General features: G+C 40.6%; 1 protein-coding gene across 2 annotated transcripts in view; it reads right to left on the bottom strand.

The window, feature by feature from the left end:
- Positions 1-19762, bottom strand: part of GYG2 (glycogenin 2) — a 30901-nt gene extending 11139 nt beyond the window's left edge. Inside the window, exons 1-5 of one of the 2 annotated variants that reach the window (XM_073354150.2) lie at positions 19418-19762; positions 7618-7756; positions 5647-5821; positions 3997-4159; positions 960-1086 (exon numbers count right to left, since the gene is read on the bottom strand). In XM_073354150.2, the coding sequence (XP_073210251.2) occupies positions 960-1086; positions 3997-4159; positions 5647-5821; positions 7618-7756; positions 19418-19424 (611 nt within the window). In that variant the 5' untranslated portion in view covers positions 19425-19762. Of the gene's footprint in view, positions 1-959; positions 1087-3996; positions 4160-5646; positions 5822-7617; positions 7757-8354; positions 9113-19417 lie in introns of those variants that run through there. The other variant, XM_078854026.1, reaches the window with a different exon arrangement.
- Positions 19763-19815: the final 53 nt, after the last annotated feature.

Raw genomic sequence — 19815 nt, 5'->3', positions numbered from 1 at the left:
ATGAATACATCCTGACTGGCATTTCATAAGTGGCAGGCATGACATCTTGCAACAGCTACTCGTGACAATACATTAATAAGAGGTCAATGAAATATCACCAGATGTGATCTCAGTTATGCAGAATAATTGAAAGCTATTGAATTAAATTATTTTATTAATCTGAATTGCTTTGCTTGAAAGAAAGAAAATAAAAGACTGCATTGTCACTTGTTTCCTACTGCTGATTCCAATGGAAATAGTTCATCTCTTCTTGCATGTTCCCCTCCAAACTAATAAAAATCACTTTACTGAATATCAAAGCAGTAAAAATTATTGATTATTGTGGTTCCAGTATTTAAATTATCCAGTGAAAGCTTCAAAAGAAGTTCATCGTAATTCACACTAATGGATCATCGAATTCATGACCCATTTTTGAAAGAATTTCATATAGCCATACCTATAACAGTGTACCATAAAAGTTTATTAAAAGAGAAAAAAAGAAGAGCATTTGAAATCATATAATAATTGCTAGACCGATTTTGCTTCAAGGAAGAATCTTATGGACAGATTTCAATACCCTTACACTGTGAGAAACTAATGAAAATCAATGGGGCTACTTTTGCAGTAAGAATATCGGAACTGTGCCATTAGGTAATCTGTGGTCTGCAAAATATAAGGAAAGTGTCTACTATCTAATAGTGTACTATTCCAACTTTTACTTTTGTTCTCTATTGTAAGAGCTATTTAACAATACTAAGCGTTGAGAAATCTTGGTATTCTGTATCAGAGCAGATAATAAAGGCTCTGCATTACTGTATTCCAATTTCTTGTCACACGACTTCACATTGTGGACTATTGTGTTAGACTAACTCCTACTCAACAAGTTTCAGAATGGGTCACTAGCCTTTTCTCTTATAAATGGGCAAAATATATTAAAGGGTTGTATAGAATTGCAATCATCCACCAGTAATACTACTTACTGTTTGAAAGCAGGAACATATGTGTAGATAACACTACTGCTTAAATTGTAGATAAACGGTAAATGTTTGCCAATATCTGTTGTTGCCCAGTTACTGAAGAAACTATTTAATAAGCCTTGATCACCACCTAGAGAATAAATAAAATTACAAACAGCATCAACAAAATGTTCATGTAAGCTACAATTTGTTTGAAGATTTAATAGCGAAGAGAAAATTCAGTGCTGAAAAAAGAAAAAATGAGTGCAAGTGAGACTTTGGTCTAAAACTTGAGTGATTTGGGCTACATACCCACACGGCTTTATAATCCTGTGCAGTCTCCCTGGACCTTGAGCCTGGGCATGCAGGATAAGTGGGTGCTGTGCACCCATTTCCTGCTCCCCCCGAACACATGGTTGGAGCCTGGGCTCCACCTCCTTCACAAGCCAGCCAGTGGAGCACGAGCCAATGCTCCTTCCCTGTTCTGTTCCTGCAGCTGCACAACGAAAGCACAATCTAGCCCAGAGTCATGAGGTAAATCTGTGTCCCCCACTGTATTTTAGCTTAATCCTTTAGGCTCCAAAGAGGAAGTTATATGACTATTCAGTGCTGTCTTGCTTTCAAAAGCCAGTATGTGTATGAGAAGAAACTGCAAAAAATCTTCAAATTGGGTAAAAATTGCCCGTAAGCAGCAGCAAGTAGACAAAAGAGACAACCGAGGTGATGGTGGGTGGGAAGATGAGGTAACAAAAGCAACAGCTTGATGCCAGTGTGTAACTGTTTGCAGAATTAGCCTACTGGCTAATATACTGAAAGTTAATATAAATACAAAATATAATTATACAGCATGAATTTCATAGGATGAGAAATACATACACTTACTAAATCATCAAATAATAAAGAATGGAAGGAAACAGAAATTAAAAGTTCATAGAATCACAGAATCCTAGCAATGCTGGACTGGAAGGGACCTTGAGAGGTTACCTAGTCCACCCCTGAGCATGCAGGCAAGACAAAGTAAACCTAGCCCATCCCTGACAGGTGTTTGTCAAGCCTATTCTTAAAAACTGCCAGTGATGGGGATTCCACAACCTCCTCTGGAAGTCTATTCCAGAGTTTACCTATCCTTGAAAATTTTCCTTAATATCCAACATAAATCTCCCCTTCTGCAGATTAAGTCAATTGGTGCTTCTTCTACCTTCAGCATTTGCTCACCATAGTCTTTGTAACAACCCTTCACATATTTGAAGACTTATCAGATCCACCCTCAGTCTTTTTCTCTCAAGACTAAAGTATGTCCAGGGTTTTTTTTTTTTTTGGTTAAAAAAAAAATCTCTTCCTCATTGCCCAGGTTTTCTGAACATTTTATCATTTGTTTCCTTCTCCTCTGGACTCTCTCCAAATTGTTCACATCTTTCTTAAAGTGTAGTCACCCAAACTGGACAGAGTACTTCAGCTGAGACCTCACCAGTGCAGAATTGGACAATTACCTCCCATGTTTTATATAGGACACTCCTGTTAATACATCCCATAAAGATATTAGTCTTTTTCACTATTGCATGACACTGCTGATTCATAATCAATGTGCATTTGATCATGCCTCTCCAAGCATAGCACTTTGCACTGGTCTTCATTGAAATTCATCTTGTTGACTTCAGACCTGTTCTCCAGTTTGTCAAGGTCAAGTTGAATTCTAATCCTGACCTCCAGGTTTGCAATCCTTCCCAGTTTGGGGTCATCTGCAAATTTTTTAAGTACGCTCTCCATTCCATAATCCAAGTCATTACTGAAAATATTGACTAGTACCCCTGTGGGACCCTACTAGATACCTACTCCCAGTTTAACAGCAAACCATTGATAATTACTCCAAGTACAGTCTTTAACCAGTTTTCCACTCTTCTTATAGGCCATATCAGAGACTACATTTTCCTAGTTTGCTTTTGTGAACAACATGTGGAACAGCCTCAAAAGCCTAACAAAAAAATCAAGCTATATCATGTCTACAGCTTTCCCCTTACCCACGATGCCAGTAACAATGTCAGAAAAGGAAATTACGTTGATTTGGCATAATCCATGCTGACAAATCCATGCCTGCTATTCCTATGAACCCTATTAGCCCGATGAATCTTTAGGTGCTTACAAATTGGTTGTGGAATAGTCTGTTCCAGTATCTTTTCAGGTACCCAAGTTAGGATGACTGATCTATAATTCCTGGATTCTCTTTGTTCCCCTTTTTAAAGATAGGTACTATATTTGCCCTTCTCCAGTCCACGGGTGCTTAAACCATCCTCTAGGAGTTCTCAAAGATAATCATCAATGGTTCCAAAATTGCTTCAATCACATCCTTACGTACTCTAGGGTGAATTTCATCAGGCCCTGCTGACTTGAATACATCTAACCTATCTAAATATTCTTCAGCTTGTTCCCCCCAGCCCAATTTTGGCTTGTGTTCCTTCCCCATTCTTGTTAATATTAACTGTGTTAAGTATCTAGTAACAACTTACCTTTTTAGAGAAGACTGAAGTAAAATAGACAAACACCTCAGTCATCTTGATGTCATCTGTTATTAGATCTCCTTCCCCAATAAGCAGAGAGCCTACACTTTCCTTCATCTTTCTCTTGCTCCTGATGTATTTATAGACCCTCTTCTTATTGCCTTTAATGTCCCTTGCTAGGTGCAACTCATTGTGTCCCTTAGCCTTTCTGATTTTGTCCCTGTTAGCAATTTGTCTGTTTCTATTTATAGGATATAGACAAAGGAAAGAATTTTTTTTTTTTTAATGTAAGTTTTAAATGAAATAATGAGTAGTGAGGCAGAAATATTCAGGTAACCCCTGTCCAGCTTATCTGATCAATAGTTCTAGGGTTAGATCCTCAACTAGTGTAAACTGGAGCTATGACAATTTACGTCAGCTGAGGTTTTTTGAGAGATTAAACCTTGAGTATTGTCATTTCCTCCCTCTGCTCTGCTAAGTAGTACGCTCGGCCCTTTACAGTTGTGGAGAATTGTCTTGTTGAGGGTAAGGGTAATTTCTTGCTCTATGTTCTCTCAAAGACTTACCATCAAAGCTGCCATGTTCAGTAGCAAATTGCAGCAGATGGTTATAAGTTTCTACAGAAGGTCGAAAGACAAATACACCACTATTAAAGCAATCTGGCCATCCAGAATCAGGAGCTGCTGAAAGCTCTTCCCGATCAAACAGTTCATCAACATTACATAACACCTTGGGGGGAAAAAAAAAAACAACTCAAATTTACAATTTTAAAGTAACAGTTTACGAACATTGTGTTGCCTTTAACATCTGGACAGCTAAATCAAAACTGATGGATTAAATTACTATCCTTGTCAGGGAAGTTCTAAGTATTTAGAGCACTTTAAACAGGGATAGTACAAAGGAGGCTGGAGATCAGAACTTTCATTTGTTAGTTGATAAGATAATATTTCTTGCTTTCCTTAAGTTCTAAGGTAAAACAGTGACCCTAATAACATTACAACACGATCACCAGGTTTAAACGGCAAGTCCCTCAAAATATTCTAGTGCAACAAGGAGAACAACACTTTTACACCCCAGCATATAACCAGGCCTTGCTGGTACATTTTTATAGATATAGATATCTAGAGACAGAGACAGAACGGGTCCTTCTGGGCATGCTGCAGAGCCCATCTGTTTGAACAAGTGTAATAAGGGCTGGTGAAAGCTGTGTGTCTGAAAGAACTGGGTTGGCACCGACTCTGGAGACGGCTGAGTGGAGCACTAGTTTGTTTTTATAAAATTGTTTGGCTTTATTTTTGGAATTGTTTGCCTGGTATGTTTGTTTGCAGGTTTCCTTCTTTTAAGCTTTGAAGGGAGCAGGAAAGATTGCTCAGTTTATACTATAACATTGAGGACCAGAGCCTCTGCTGATGAAATTCTGTATTGCTCCTTCAATGGAGAGATGCTATATTACGTTAACTGAGGATCTGGCCTGAAATTTGAATGGTTAAGAGAAGCCTATTGCATGGGATAGGTGCTCTTTTATATAAAATTATAAATTAGATATATAAAATAGTGAATAAATACATTTCTTTACCCCAAAAAGGAAAGATTTAATAAAAAACATTTCCCCTGAATCTCTCTCTTTTTTGGTAAATACAACACACAGTACAGGATCACAGCTCATAGAAATGTTTTTCAGACCCAGAGACAAATGTTCAACTATTTAACTTTATTTCTATTATAAACAATAAAATGGCCCAACTAATCCTGAAAAATGAACGGTTTATGTGTAGAGGATGGCCCATGGGATCATGGCCATAATTTGTACTGGACAGCTTTATTTCAGCACAAACTCTTTTGATCTTTGGGCCACCTTACTCTGATGGGTACCAGTCTGGATTTGTCTAGCACAGGGATCGGCAACCTTTGGCATGCGGCCTGCCAGGGTAAGCCCCCCGGCAGGCCGGGCCAGTTTGTTTACTTGCCACATCCGCAGGTTCAGCCAATCACAGCTCCCACTGGCCACAGTTGGCCGCTCCGGGAAGCGGCAGCCAGCACATCCCTTGGCCCACGCCGCTTCCCGCAGCGCCCATTGGCCCAGAGCGGCAAACCATGGCCAGTGGGAGCTGCAATCAGCCAAACCTGTGGACGCGGCTAGCCTGGTCTAGCAGAACCTACCCAGCTATCTTTAACATCTCTCAGAATCCTAGCAACATGATTACCACTCTACTCACCAAAGTGTCTGCATCCATAAAGACACATTTGCTATATTGAGTGAGAGTCCAACAGTGAAGTTTGGTGAAGGTTACACCCAGCTCTGGCCTCTCCAGCAGAGCCAAGTGCATTGAGTCAGCACTGTCAATTGCATCCACTTCAATCACTTTATCAAACACACTGCAGAGGGCAGTCCTGATAAAGCAAGCAACATACAGGAACAACAGAATTTAGAAACATTTCTTCAGTTAAAACATAGTGCAAAAATTCTGGCATGCAGATATCAGAACTGACTGTCATTCTGGGTCCAGTTTTAAAAAAAAACAAAACCCACGAACACACACAAACTAGAGTGTAAACCAAGATGCACGGTCTCTGTAAACAAGAAATCTGCCCTACAGGTAACTATAGAGGGACAAATTACAACCTCCATTCTTCTAAGGGCCAGTGCATTTCAAGAAGCGATTGGCTCTGGCTGGGGAGATCGTGTAACTAGGACTCTCACATTTTCAGTGCATCCCTATTATAGCATTTGCCAAGTGGACAGTAAAGCTGTCCTCTCATTGCGTAGCCATGCAGAACCACCACCACAGGCCACTTCTGCAGTGCATGGTCCCTCCCCATGGTGTAGAAGGCCTTGCTGGTACAGCTATTTGCACCTCCCTGTGCCACTCAGAGTAAATTTATCCTCACAGTTATACATGTTTAAAATTTGTGAGATATAGATATATAACTATTGCTTCAAACCCTCTCAAAAGAATTTCAGTAAGGTGTGTCTTCATAATCACTCACAGAACGTTCCTAGACAATACTGAAATTGATGATCATCAACATTTACAAGCCTAGAACAGGAAAAAAATCTTTTTAAGGTAATTTATTTGTGTTATGGTATCACCTACAATATCCTAGGTTTTGTCCAAAGCCCTGCACTCTGAAGCTTATATAATAAGGACTAACTGGCTCTCAGAATCAGTCATTAGTCACAAAAATATGATGGCGGGGGAAAGGGGTTAAGATTTGGTTTGCTTGGGGTTTTTTTATGTGGGGTAAAGTTTTCAAAAAGTCCTATAACTTTCACTGAGATTTAGGCTCCCAAGTCATTTTAGGTGCTTTTGAAAATATTATTCTCAATTGGGAAAAAATGGACATTTTTTGAAAACGGTCATCAAAAAACCTTCATTAGATAAAATAATTCCATCCAGCTCTAAAATTCATACTATCAAGATCTTAGAGCCTTATTCAGGGATAGTATACTATTCAGATTTGACCTGCGCTTAAAATCCAGGAAGCATGGATTTACCAGTACATCTAACCTGGGGGGCGGGGGAGGAAGGGGGGGAGGAGGAAGGAAAAATTGCCCCCGGCTTTATGATCACCACCACACAGCATCCAGAATCAGCAACGTACACAGTTCCCACACTGCACACAAAGCCAAACTCAGACCCAGTATAAGTAGATGTAACAATTGAAGTCTGTGGTGTTCTGTTTTACATCCCGTTCAAAAGATAGCACCTTCAGCAGTATATTGCAGCACTGGTTCAGTGGTAAGAGGGAAGATTACCATCTACTGATTTACATGCATCATGTCCTGCAGTAACTGAGTCTCCCAGCATATTGTTGTCCAGGCCTGATACAACTAATTTATTAGATGTGAAGCGATCGAATGAGAGTTCTGCACATGGGATGGCTGTGGAATCAGACTGTAAGCGGTAATGTGTTTTTGTTTTTAAACAAAACAAAAAAAAATATTTACATGTTCCACCACCAGAGACTTAGGGCAATATTTTCAAGTGATTAGTAATTTTAGGTGCCGAACCTGGGACATCTTAAAGAAGCCTAATTTTTAGGAGGGTATGCTGCCCTTTTTTGGTGGAAATACAAAATTGAGAAACCCAAAAATCACTAGTCACTGTTGAAAACCTTGGGTTTAGTCCTGTTTGCAACTGATTATTTTTCACATTAACTACAAATGAGAATTTGTGAATTCTTACCTCATCGCACTGGAGACCTGTGGTGTAATTAGTACAGCCAGCTTTCTAGAGGTCATGTGATTCCTCAAGGACTGCCCAAGAACCAGAGCTCCTCGGCAATAATCATCATCAGTTCCAAGGGTCACAAATGCCTGATCCGCTACCGTGAACAAATATTTAGAATGGTTATTTTATTTATGTAAAATAAACGTTCTTGGCAGCATCGCACCATCCATCTTCTCCTCCAGCTAACAAACAGGCTATAGCTTATAAGAGCCTGCTCTCTCTACGATAAGCACAGGCTCCTTCCCTTCCCAAACCCTGCCAAAAGACAGAAAACTGAACACAGAATTCCAGGGACACACTTGCAGAACGTGTCCTGTTATGTTTGGAGTATCTGCTACGAGTTTGTGGGCTAACCTTAAATTGATTTATAAAAAAAATCATTTCCCACAGGGTGTTGCATAATCCAACTGCCAATGCATGACAGCTTACCTGTAATAAACTTTAGATTTTTTCATTCAAATAATATTGTATACAATATAATCCAACTGATTAGGTAAATTCACTCACATGTCACTATCACAGAAAAAACACATTGCTGCATATTGTTAAGGCAGGAGGACAAGAAATTGCTAAATCCATCCATCCATCTTTTTGTGACCTCCCTGAATCAAACCAATATTCAAAAAGGATACAGAGAAGAATAATGTAAGAGTTACTAAGCAGGCTGGGTAGGTAGGTGTACCCTGGCATACCTGCATATAGTCCCTAGCAGGAGTAGCTCTTCTCAGATGACAAGGACCCCAAATCACGAAGTAACTCTCAGAAGATGTTCAGGGGCATGCCTGTGCTTCTTGCCTCTGAGGAAAATGAAACTGTCACAGCACCAATAGGAGGAGGCGACGGCAAGCAGTCTCTACACATTCTTGCAGGAACAGCTGGTTATTTTATTTACTGGGCTCACATCTGCATCATTATTCCAGAGTCTCTGCCTGCTGGTGTAAACCTATTACTAAACTTGGTTGCGTAACAATATATTTTTACTTTCTAACAGGAATGCCATTACCGGGTTGTCCAGGGGAAAAGCTAGAATAGCACAGCCAACAGGTGAACAGCATCTCTCAGAGTGAGCCCACCCACCACATCTGGGCTCATTAGGCCACACAATTGACCAGGAGATGATGTTGGGTGGATGCCACCGACTCCTCCAAATTGTTGGATATCTTCAGTCAGTATTTGTTTTGGAAGCATTATTAAATCAACCCCACTACTTAAAAGTGCTGGAAATTATGCAGAAGCAAATTATACCGGCAATAGCATAAGATTTTATCAAGGAGATTGTCTCAAGGGGAATTTCTCTGAAGCATGGTACTATTATCAACAGTTCTGGGCAAAACCAGCATCACTGGGTGAAGCAAACTGTTCCAGAGGAACATAGTACATACATACTAATTAAATGGTAAAAAAGGTTTTGATATCAAAGTGTGTTTATTTTTTAATTAAATGAATGTATTATTTCTGTCCAATTTCAGCAAGATAATCTAAAGATGTAACACTTTAAAACTAAAACTGATAGGTGTACTGAAAATTGCTAAACAAACAGAAGTTGGCAGAGGACTATTTTCTCCGTATAGGGCTATTTCTACACTAGCACATTTGTCGGTATAACTTATGTCACTCAGGGGTGTGATTAAAAAAACACCCCTCTGGAGAGATGTAAGTTACACCAACAGAAGCACCAGTGTGGCCAGTGCTGTTGGCAAGAGACACTCTCCCACCGGACATAGCTACCGCCACTTGTAGTCCCTGCTACAGGCTGGGGACCGACTAGACATGAGTTTAGTCGAAACCTAAACTAAACTGGCTAAGCAGCAGCTCTGTCGAAAAGGACCTGTGGATTATAGTGGATGAGAAACTGGATATGAGTCAATAGTGTGTCCTTGTTGCCAAGAAGGACAACGGCATATTGGGCTGTATTAGTAGGATCATTGTCAGCAGATTGAGGGACGAGATTATTTCCCTCTATTCAGCACTGGTGAGGCCACATCTGTAGTAGTGTGTCCAGTTTTGGTCCCCCCACTACAGAAAGGATGTGGACAAATTGGAGAGAGTCCAGTGGAGGGCAACAAAAACGATTAGGGGGCTGGAGAACAGGTCTTACGAGGAGAAGCTGAAAGAACTGGGCTTATTTAGTCTGTAGAAGAGAAGAGTGAGGGGGGATTTGATAGCAGCCTTCAACTACCTAAAGGGGGATTCCAAAGAGGATGGAGCTAGGCTGTTCCCAGTGGTGGCAGATGACAGAACAGGGAACAATGGTCTCAAGTTGCAGTGGGGGAGGTCTAGGTTGGATATTAGGAAAAACTATTTCACTAGGAGGGTGGAGAAGCACTGGAATGGGTTACCTAAGGAGGTGGTGGAATCTCCATCCTTAGAGGTTTTTAAGGCCCGGCTTGAGAAAGCCCTGGCTGGGATGATTTAGTTGGGGTTGGTCCTGATTTGAGCAGGGAGTTGGACTACATGACCTCCTGAGGTCTCTTCCAACCCTAATCTTCTCTGATTTTACTCTTGTAAAGATTTTTTGGAAAAATCACTAAGTAAAGATGACTCTCAAATAGGTCGGGCATTTATAAAAAAAACAAAAGCAGTAATGGCTGAGAAGGCTGCTTTAGCAATGAGTAACAAGTGAAGCTTTCAAAAGGAAAAAAGATGGAGACATTTCTTATATTATAGTAAATATATGCCAAGAGCACTGTTGACCAAAAATATATACATCAAAACAAATACTGGGAGGAACTAAAACCAAACTGAAATGTACTTATATTAACATAGAAACTAACCCTGAAACGAGTGGGAGTTTAAATATTAAAATACTATTTAAAATAAGAAACAAAGCTAAAATATATAATTTTCTTATGGCTTTTTAAAATGCTACTAGTTACCAGACCTAAATATTTACACAATGCATCTAAAAACAGATGAGTTACTCATCAAATAACTCAGCAAGTTGGGATGGCAAGTTATTATACTCCAGACATTTTCATGCTCTGTATATTCCAAACCAGAATTGTAATAAGAGCTACAATGGAATCAGCTACATCAGCGGTTCTCAAAAACTGTGGATCAGGATCCCAAAGTAAGTCACGACCCACTTTCAATGGGATCACCAGGGCTGGCTTAGACTTGCTGGGACCCAGGGCTAAAGCCCAAGCCCCACTGCTCAAGGCCGAAGTCAAAGCCTGAGGGCTTCAGCCCTGGGCAGCAGGGCTCAGGTTGCAGACCCCCTACCTGGGGCTGAAGCCCTTGGACTTCAGCTTTGCCCCCTTCCCCTACCTGGGGCAGTGGGGCTTGGGAGGACTCAGGCTTCGGTTCCCCCTCCTGGGATCAAGTAGTAATTTTTGTTGTCAAAAAGGGGTCGCGGTGCAATGAAGTTGGAGAACCCCCGAACTACATTATAAACGGTAACATCTCTAACATTGACACTTCTCAAATAAGAGGCCTATTTTTTTTTTGGATAATTTATTATAGAGCACATCTGTTATGACTATTTAAATATAGTATATAGCTACAGAAGCAATTAAATTACCAATTAAAATCGTACCACTTTAGAATATTGTTGATGCAAACAAGAAACAGTTTCTACTATAAAAGTCACATTTGAGCATCACTAATCTATGAATGGTCCATATGGGGTAACAGGTTTAAAAATAAAAGAAACAAGAAATTCTTCAACGTAGCAAGATGCTTTTCATACAGGAAACACAGCTTGATAGTCTTCTAATTTAGAAATTTGTATTCACTTATAATTAACATGACTTTTTTTATAACATAAGGCCTTTCAAACTGTATTCAATTATCTTTAAAATTAAGAGCCAGTTTCTGCATATTTACCCATGCACGTAGTCTTATTGAGTAAAATCCTCCTGGTCCAAATGAAGTCAGTTTTGCCGTTACATTCAATGGAACCATGTTTCACTCATTGACTCCTATGGACTTGTCAGGATAGCAAAGCAAGCAGAGTTTGGCCTTCAGTTTTGGAATCCAGGGCTGATGGCATGTATGATTCACTTTAATTGGGTATTTTGAAGTGTTCTACCATTATACATAGTAATGATAATGAAATATTTTTAAAGAACTGTGCATTCAACTAAACATAGGCTTTTCTATAAAGTAAAGCACAAACAAAGCATGTTCACACTAAATAATGGTTTTCAAGCTGTGGAATCCTAAAAGATAATATACTTGGAGTTAGGTCAAATGAGATAGAGACAAGATTTACAGTCAGCTTCAGTTTTAATGTAACTCCATGTCATCAGATAAATATACAGATGTACATATTGTAAGAAACTTTATCTGGAAAAGCAAAAGAAAACTAACTGTATGTACAAGGTCAAAGTGAGGAGATGCAAAAAAAAGTGTTCTATGGATACGAAATAAACAAACAATGGCCAACATTTGTTCATTGGTTTTAATCAAAATTTACCACATTACCTGAAGAAAAGCATGCTGAAACAAACCAAAGAATGTTTCCTGTCCATTTAGACAACTTCAGAGAATGACTTATAAATTCTGTACCAGGATAGATGATCATTTTAAATACAGTTAAAATGAACTGAAGTATTGGAGAGGTCATGGTAATACTGTGTGGGACCTGGTAACAATATAGTTCTGCAAGATCACCAAGTTCTTGTGCTACTTACCCAAGGCTTTTGCTTCCCACAAAACCAACTCAAGAAAAAAAAAATCTTTCATAGACCTGTAAGCCCATGCAGGGCCCTGTTCAGAATCTGGAGCAACAGGGCAATCAAGATGGTGCTCTTTTCTGTGGTCAAAAATTAGCAGGCATGAACTTGAGAGTGGCATGGTGGGAATGAATTGCCAGATTGTGCTTAGAATTTCATGAATCATGCACTTTGTTCAGCCAGCCAAGGTACATGTCTAAGTGCTGGCTTCTAGAGTAGCTGCATTTTTGGCTAACATATTTCTGTGCTGGCTGTGGTGGGCAGAGAAAGGACTAGGGCATTCCATCAACAGCACCACAAAGTTGGGAGAAGGCCTAGTTGCATTCAAACTCACCTGTTGCTTCTTGGATATTTTAATGGCAAACACACTCCTCTGCCAGTCTTCATTTATTGCTGTACAGATACTTCTAGAACAACAGGTCAAATTGTCAACTAGCCTACTCCAAATATGTGCTAGTAAATTGTACCTGTACACTACAGCTCGCATCCAAGCGTACTTCCACAGTATCACAGGGTCAAGCTCTGCTATTATCTCTCTGCAGGTGTCCTGACCCATTCAGAAGTTCTCCAGCTCCTCATGGGTCTTCCTAGGCTGGTGCTCCTCTTGCACCAGCTCATAACCAGAGAGCAAGTAAGGAAGGTACTCATATCAAACTACTCATCCTGAATTTCCCTAGATCAATGTTCTTACTTGTGTTCTATCCATTTTGCCCATTCATTGCAATCTAGAGATATTTTGTTTCCTTGTAACTTCTGCTACAGCCTCTTCTGAGGATCAGCAACCACTCAGCCTCCTACATCATCCCTTCTCAGATAAAGCCAACATAAAGAGGTGGCACTGTTTCCTCAGAGGTGTAGACCATGTTGAGCTTCACAATGGAAGCAATAATTAATAGGCCTGGGAAACTCTGCTGTGATGCTTACAAAAACTGGACCACATTTAAACACTTGGTGCACTGTACTACTGCTTTTCATTTTGACCAGTATTGTCTTCTTGTTACTTTGTGCTTCATCACTGGTTTGCTGCACCTACCCGTTGTCTCTTGTCTCATACATAGGCAGTAGAGCAGGAACCACTTCTTTCCTTTATGCTTGCACAGTGCCTAGTACAGTCAGGCCAAGAAGTCATGACTGGGGTTCCTAAACACTACTTCAATACAAATAATAATGATATCATCCTGGGATACTCATGTAGAGCTGATCAATGAAATTGTTTTTAATGGTTCGCTTTATTAATATAACTTCATAAGCAAAGTTTTATGAATGAAACAACATTCATTCATAAAACCAGTTACCCCAATAACTGGCTAATTGAGTTTCACTTTCAATCCAATTGCTGCTTAAATCGCAGAAACTTACACTGTTTGTATTCGCAAAAAGAAAAGGAGTACTTGTGGCACCTTAGAGACTAACCAATTTATTTGAGCATAAGCTTTCGTGAGCTTATACTCAAATAAAAACAGCTGTAGCTCACGAAAGCTTATGCTCAAATAAATTGGTTAGTCTCTAAGGTGCCACAAGTACTCCTTTTCTTTTTGCGCACAGCTGCTACTCTGAAACCTGTTTCAACATTGTAACTTCTGCTCACTGTTTGTCATTCATTATACTTGTCTATATTGTAACAAACTCCATTTTAACTTGACCCAAAGTCCATTTTAAAATGCTCACTTCATTTTGTAAAAGCTTGCTGCAACCTTCATTTTTGCAAAACCCTGCTGTAATCATATTACTACAGGCCAGTGAGCCTCACCTCAGTCCCTGGGAAAATCATGGAGCAGGTCCTCAAGGAATCAATTCTGAAGCACTCAGAGGAGAGGAAAGTGATCAGGAACAGTCAGCATGGATTCACCAAGGGCAAGTCATGCCTCACTAATCTAATTGCCTTCTATGATGAGATAACTGGCTCTGTGGATGAGGGGAAAGCGGTGGACGTGTTGTTCCTTGACTTTAGCAAAGCTTTAGACACGGTCTCCCACAGTATTCTTGCAGCAAGTTAAAGAAGTATGGGCTGGATGAATGGACTATAAAGGTGGATAGAAAGTTAGCTAGATTGTCGGGCTCAACGGGTAGTGATCAATAGCTCCATGTCTAGTTGGCAGCTGGTATCAAGTGGAGTGCCCCAAGGGTCGGTCTTGGGGCCGGTTTTGTTCAATATCTTCATTAATGATCTGGAGGGTGGTGTGGATTGCACCCTCAGCAAGTTTGCAGATGACACTAAACTGGGAGGAGAGGTAGATGTGCTGGAGGGTAGGGATAGGATACAGAGGGCCCTAGGCAAATTAGAGGATTGGGCCAAAAGAAATCTGATGAGGTTCAACAAGGACAAGTGCAGAGTCCTGCACTTAGGACAGAAGAATCCCATGCACCGCTACAGACTAGGGACCGAATGGCTCAGTAGTAGTCCCTTCCAACTCTGATATTCTATGATTCCCTAAACCTAGGCCAATACTCCAAAACTCACAAAACTCCCCCCTCCTCAAAAAAAAAAAAAACCACAAACAAACAAAAAAACCACCAGCACCACAACACAACAACCAAAAACAAAACACACCCAACCAAAATCCCTACAAGAGTAAAAATAATGCAGGCAGAAGTCCAGTAGCAGAGTGGGTACTATCCTATGTATTGCACTGAATGCAGCATGTATGGTTACCTTCCTTGTGGGCAGGTGGTATAAGTATGCATATGGCGCAAGCAGTTCATGGCCTTCAGGAAAATATTACAGGCTCTTGAGGCCACAGTGTTTGAACTGGAGGAGCTAAGGGAAACAGATGTACATAGTGGAGACTTTCAGGGATACAATAAAGATGGATGAAAGTCTCAGGGAAAAAGAACATCAAGTTGGACTGTAGAGACACAATCCCATAGTTGGGACCCTGCTTCCAGATGATGTCCGGATATTCGCTCACACTGAGGTTACTCCTCCTGGGGAGGCAACTCCAGTTTCTAGGAAGAGCCAGGTAATAGTAATGGGGGATTTGGTTATTAGAAACCTATAGCTGGGTCTGTGATGATCAGGAGAACTTGTAAATTGCCTGCTGGGTGCAAAGCTTGCAGATCTCATGAGTCATCTAAGACAGATTTATGTGCAGTGCTGGGACGGAACTGGTGGTACATGAAGGTACTAGTAACAGAGAAAGGTAGGAGAGATCCTGGAGCCCAAATTTAGGCTGCTACAGAAGAGATTAAAGTCCAGGACCTACATGATAGCATTCTCTGAACTGCTTCCAGTTCTACATGCAGGGCCAGGAAGACAAACAGAACTGCAGGGTCTCAATGGGTGGCTGAAACAATGCTGTAAGTAGGAGGGTTTTAGGTTTATTAGGAACGGAAGAACCTTTTTGGAATGGAGGAGCTGATACAGAAAAGATGGGATCCACTTAAACCAAAATGGAATCTCACTGCAGAGAACTTTTTAAACTAAGGGCTGAGGGAAAATGAACAGGTGTGGAAGAGCACATGGTTCAGGTGGATACATCCATTAGGGATGAACTTATTAAAGGAGGAAATCTATATCCTAATAAAGGGATAGGAACGTAGTTGATAAAGTACAGGTAGGAGCTAGCGAGAAATAGTCAAACATAAAAGAATCACATTTAAATAGAACACATGAAGGCAAGCAACTAAATATTGACAAATGTACAAGTGCTTATTATACACAGGCTAGAAGTCTAAATACTAACATGGGTGAACTAGCATTAAGTGAGGATATTGCTATAATAGGCATCATGGAAATGAGGATAATCAATGGGACATGGTAATAACAGGGTACAAAATATATAGGAATGATAGATAGGTTGCACTGGTGCGGGAATGGCACTACATGTGAAAGAAAGCCTAGAGTCAAAGAAGGTAAACATTTTAAATAAAGCAAACTGTACTATGGAATCTCTATATGGATAGAAATTCCATGCTTCAACAGTAAGAGTCTAGCAGTAGGAATATATTACCAACCAACTGACCAGGATAGCAATGGTGACTGTGAAATGCTCAGGGAGATTAGAAGGGCTACAAAGGCAGAAAACACAACAGTAATGGGGGATTTCAACTATCCTAATATTTACTGGGTATGTCACCTCAGGAAGGGTGCAGAGATAACATTTTTGAACACATTAAATGACTGCTTCAGGGAGCAACTTGTCCTGGAACTCATAAGTAGAGAAGACTAAATCAAGAATTAACTAAGTGGAATACAGGATCTAGGCAAAGAGATGAACATAGTTGAAACGCTCAGTTATACCAACCATAATTAAATTTACAAAAAAAAAAGGAGTACTTGTGGCACCTTAGAGACTAACCAATTTATTTGAGCATTGGTTAGTCTCTAAGGTGCCACAAGTACTCCTTTTTTTTTTTGCGAATACAGACTAACACGGCTGTTACTCTGAAACCTATAATTAAATTTAACACCCATAGGGGGAAAAATACCAAAGAAGCCCACCACATTAATAAGTGCAAAGTGATCTGGAAAAAATAATCCTAACCATACATACAAAAAGATGGGGTCTAAATTAGCTGTTACCACTCAAGAAAGATCTTAGAGTCATTGTGGGTAGTTCTCTGGAAACATCCACTCGACATGCAGCAGCAGTCAAAAAAAGCTAACAATGTTAAGAACCATAAGGAGAGGGACCAATAAGACAGTAAACATCATAATTCTACTATATAAATCCATGGTGTGCACACACCTTGAATACTGTGTGCAGTTTTGGATGTGTCATCTCAGGAAAGATATATTAGAATTGGAAAAGGAGCAGAGACAGGCAAACAACAATTATTAGGGATATGGAACAGCTCCCCTATAATGCAAGATTAAAAAGAGGAACTGTTCAGTTTTGAAAAGGAAACAGCTAAGACGGATATTACAGAGGTCTATAAAATCATGAACAGTATGGAGAAAGTGAATAGGGAAGTGTTATTTACCCTTCACACAACACAAGAACTAGGGTTTACTGATGAAATTGATAGGCAGGAGGTTTAAAACAAACATAAGGAAGTACTTCTTCACACAACACACAGGAAACCTGTGGAACTTGCTGCCAGGGGATGTTGTGAAGGCCAAACACATAACCGGGTTCAAAAAGAATTAGGTAAGTTCATGGAGGATAGCTCAATCAATGGCTATTAACCAAGATGGTCAGGGGTGCAACCCCATGCTCTGGACATCCCCAGAAGCTGAGACTGGACAACAGGGGATGGAGCACTCAATAATTGCCCCGTTCTGTTCATTCCTTCTAAAGCACCTGGCATTGGCCACTGTTGGAAGACAGGATACTGGGCTAGATAGATAATTGGTCTGATTCAGTATGGCCATTCTCAGATTATGTTCTTAAGAATAACCACTAAGGTTTGACACCTGCAAACACTTATTTAACTGCTTAACTTTAAGCAGGTGATTCATCCCTTTTTACTGGACCAACTTCCATTGGCGAAACAGACAAGCTTTTGAGCTTAGACAGAACTCTTCTTCAGCTACAACACTGCAAACAATCACCTGCTTAATGTTACACAGTTAGGCAAGTGTTGGCAGGATCAGGACCTAACATTGTCCAATGACTGAACAGACTCTCTCCTGAACTCTAACTTGGACACGCTGGTCAGTCTGATCAGAGAAGGATCAAATTTTACCATGAGGGAAATCCATATAGTTATTCGGGGTTTTTTTTAAATTATTCAACATTGTTATGCTTTGCATAGTTCCTTCAAGGGAACAGTAGTAATTGCATCTCAAACCATGTAACTTCTATTGAATTGTATTTATTTTCAACTGAGAAGCGAGGTATGGTCTAATCACATATCAGCTTAGAATTCATGATTTTTAATATAATCAATAATCATGGTGAAAGCCAAATAAATAACATGAGAAAATGGTTTTGACACTCTGTTAACCATAATTTCACTGCAATCCATATTAGTCCCAGGATTTTAACATATCAGTTAAAAAAAATCAGTTATTAAATTTGGCCCTGGAGCTGCTGGAAATTCTGACTTTGGAGGGATAGGTAAGAAGAGCCCATGCAATGCATCATTAGATTTCCACAAATCACAGTTCAGCATGCTACCAAAATCAACTCAATAAGACATCTGCATAACTTTTAATCTTGACAAATAAGGATGCCTAAAATGGTTTCTTTTCTAATTTATGGATTCCTTCCATGTATCATTCCCAACACTCAAAATTCCAAACCACGGCCACTATCTTTGTGGTCCAGAACCAAGTGGAATTTTCTTCAAGCCCTCAGTGATACTCCTTAATTGGTCAGAGGAGTCAGTTTTAAGCAATGTGAGGAACCTTTTCCCCCACAACTTCTATACCACAGTAATCCTGGGCAATGCTTAAATTTGTAATGAAAAAGGGGATGGCTCTCAAGCAATCTTTTCACATTCATAACTGATGCAGCAAGCCCAGAGGTGGCGGGGTGGGGGGAAGGGGCAGGGAAGAAGATGAACTGCCAAGCCTAGAGGTGCCAGGGCTCAGCTTTGGCAAAGTCCTGGTACAAATTAGGAAATGATCCTGGGCAATAAGCAGGCAGGAAAATCAAACCCAACCAAATGTCCTGTATTACAACAAACTACCACTAGGCTTTTCTTAAACTGAGGGTTATTCATAAACAATACCTGGGTCACTATTAGCAGCATAAAACAGAGAGCTTTTCTTCACCCACATCAAGAAAGTCCATAAGTATACTTTTAAACCAAACGTAACCTTGCGAACATCTGAAATCTCCAATGATAAGCCAGGTCAAGGGCTTTATATTTGCATATGTAATAGATAAATGAGCTTAGCTCCTACCAGCCAGATGGTTCAAATCCTAATCCAGGCCTACTAATTACAGCACAGTATTATTCCATTGTGAACAAACACTACATACACTAAATGACATTGTCTTTATCAAGAAAAACACTGGGAAATCCGTATGCACCCTAAACCCAAAGGGGGGCGGAGGGGGAACCCTATCGTACTCCTACACAGCTCTACCACACCTGGTGTACTCTATTCAAGACAAGGGGCTTAAAAATCAAATAAAGCCTACTTAATTAACATGATCTCCAGTAAGAGAGAAAGAAAACCTACTCACCAGCCATCCTTTCAAGCCAGAAGGCTGGGCTATTATTGCTGGTGTGTGGGATAAGGGCAGTGGCAGCAACAACCCCAGCCCGTCTCCCGGGCGCCCAGCAGGCCTGGGCTGAGCTGACAAATCCCCGGCTGGTAATTAGCCTCTTCCCCGCGGCTGGAGACCCAGGAAGGGAATTACAAAGTCACGCTCCCTTCAGCCCCCCGCAGCAGCGCGGTCATTAGCAGGGAACAAAGCCTGACCCTCCGGAGGCTCTAGCGTGCCTGCGAGACACGCGCCCGGACCGACTGCATTGGCCGGGGGTCGCGTCTGCCGCCGCCGCCGCCGCCTCCCAACCCAGTGCACGGACAAAGCCTCGGGTGCAGCCCGCGCCCGGCCCGGCCCAGATGCCTTTATGAGGG

Source organism: Lepidochelys kempii, chromosome 1 (genome assembly GCF_965140285.1).
Source record: "Lepidochelys kempii isolate rLepKem1 chromosome 1, rLepKem1.hap1, whole genome shotgun sequence".
In the NCBI taxonomy this organism is placed as follows: domain Eukaryota; kingdom Metazoa; phylum Chordata; order Testudines; family Cheloniidae; genus Lepidochelys; species Lepidochelys kempii.
Note: the sequence above shows the minus strand (reverse complement) of the source record. Positions and strands in the feature narration are given on the sequence as shown.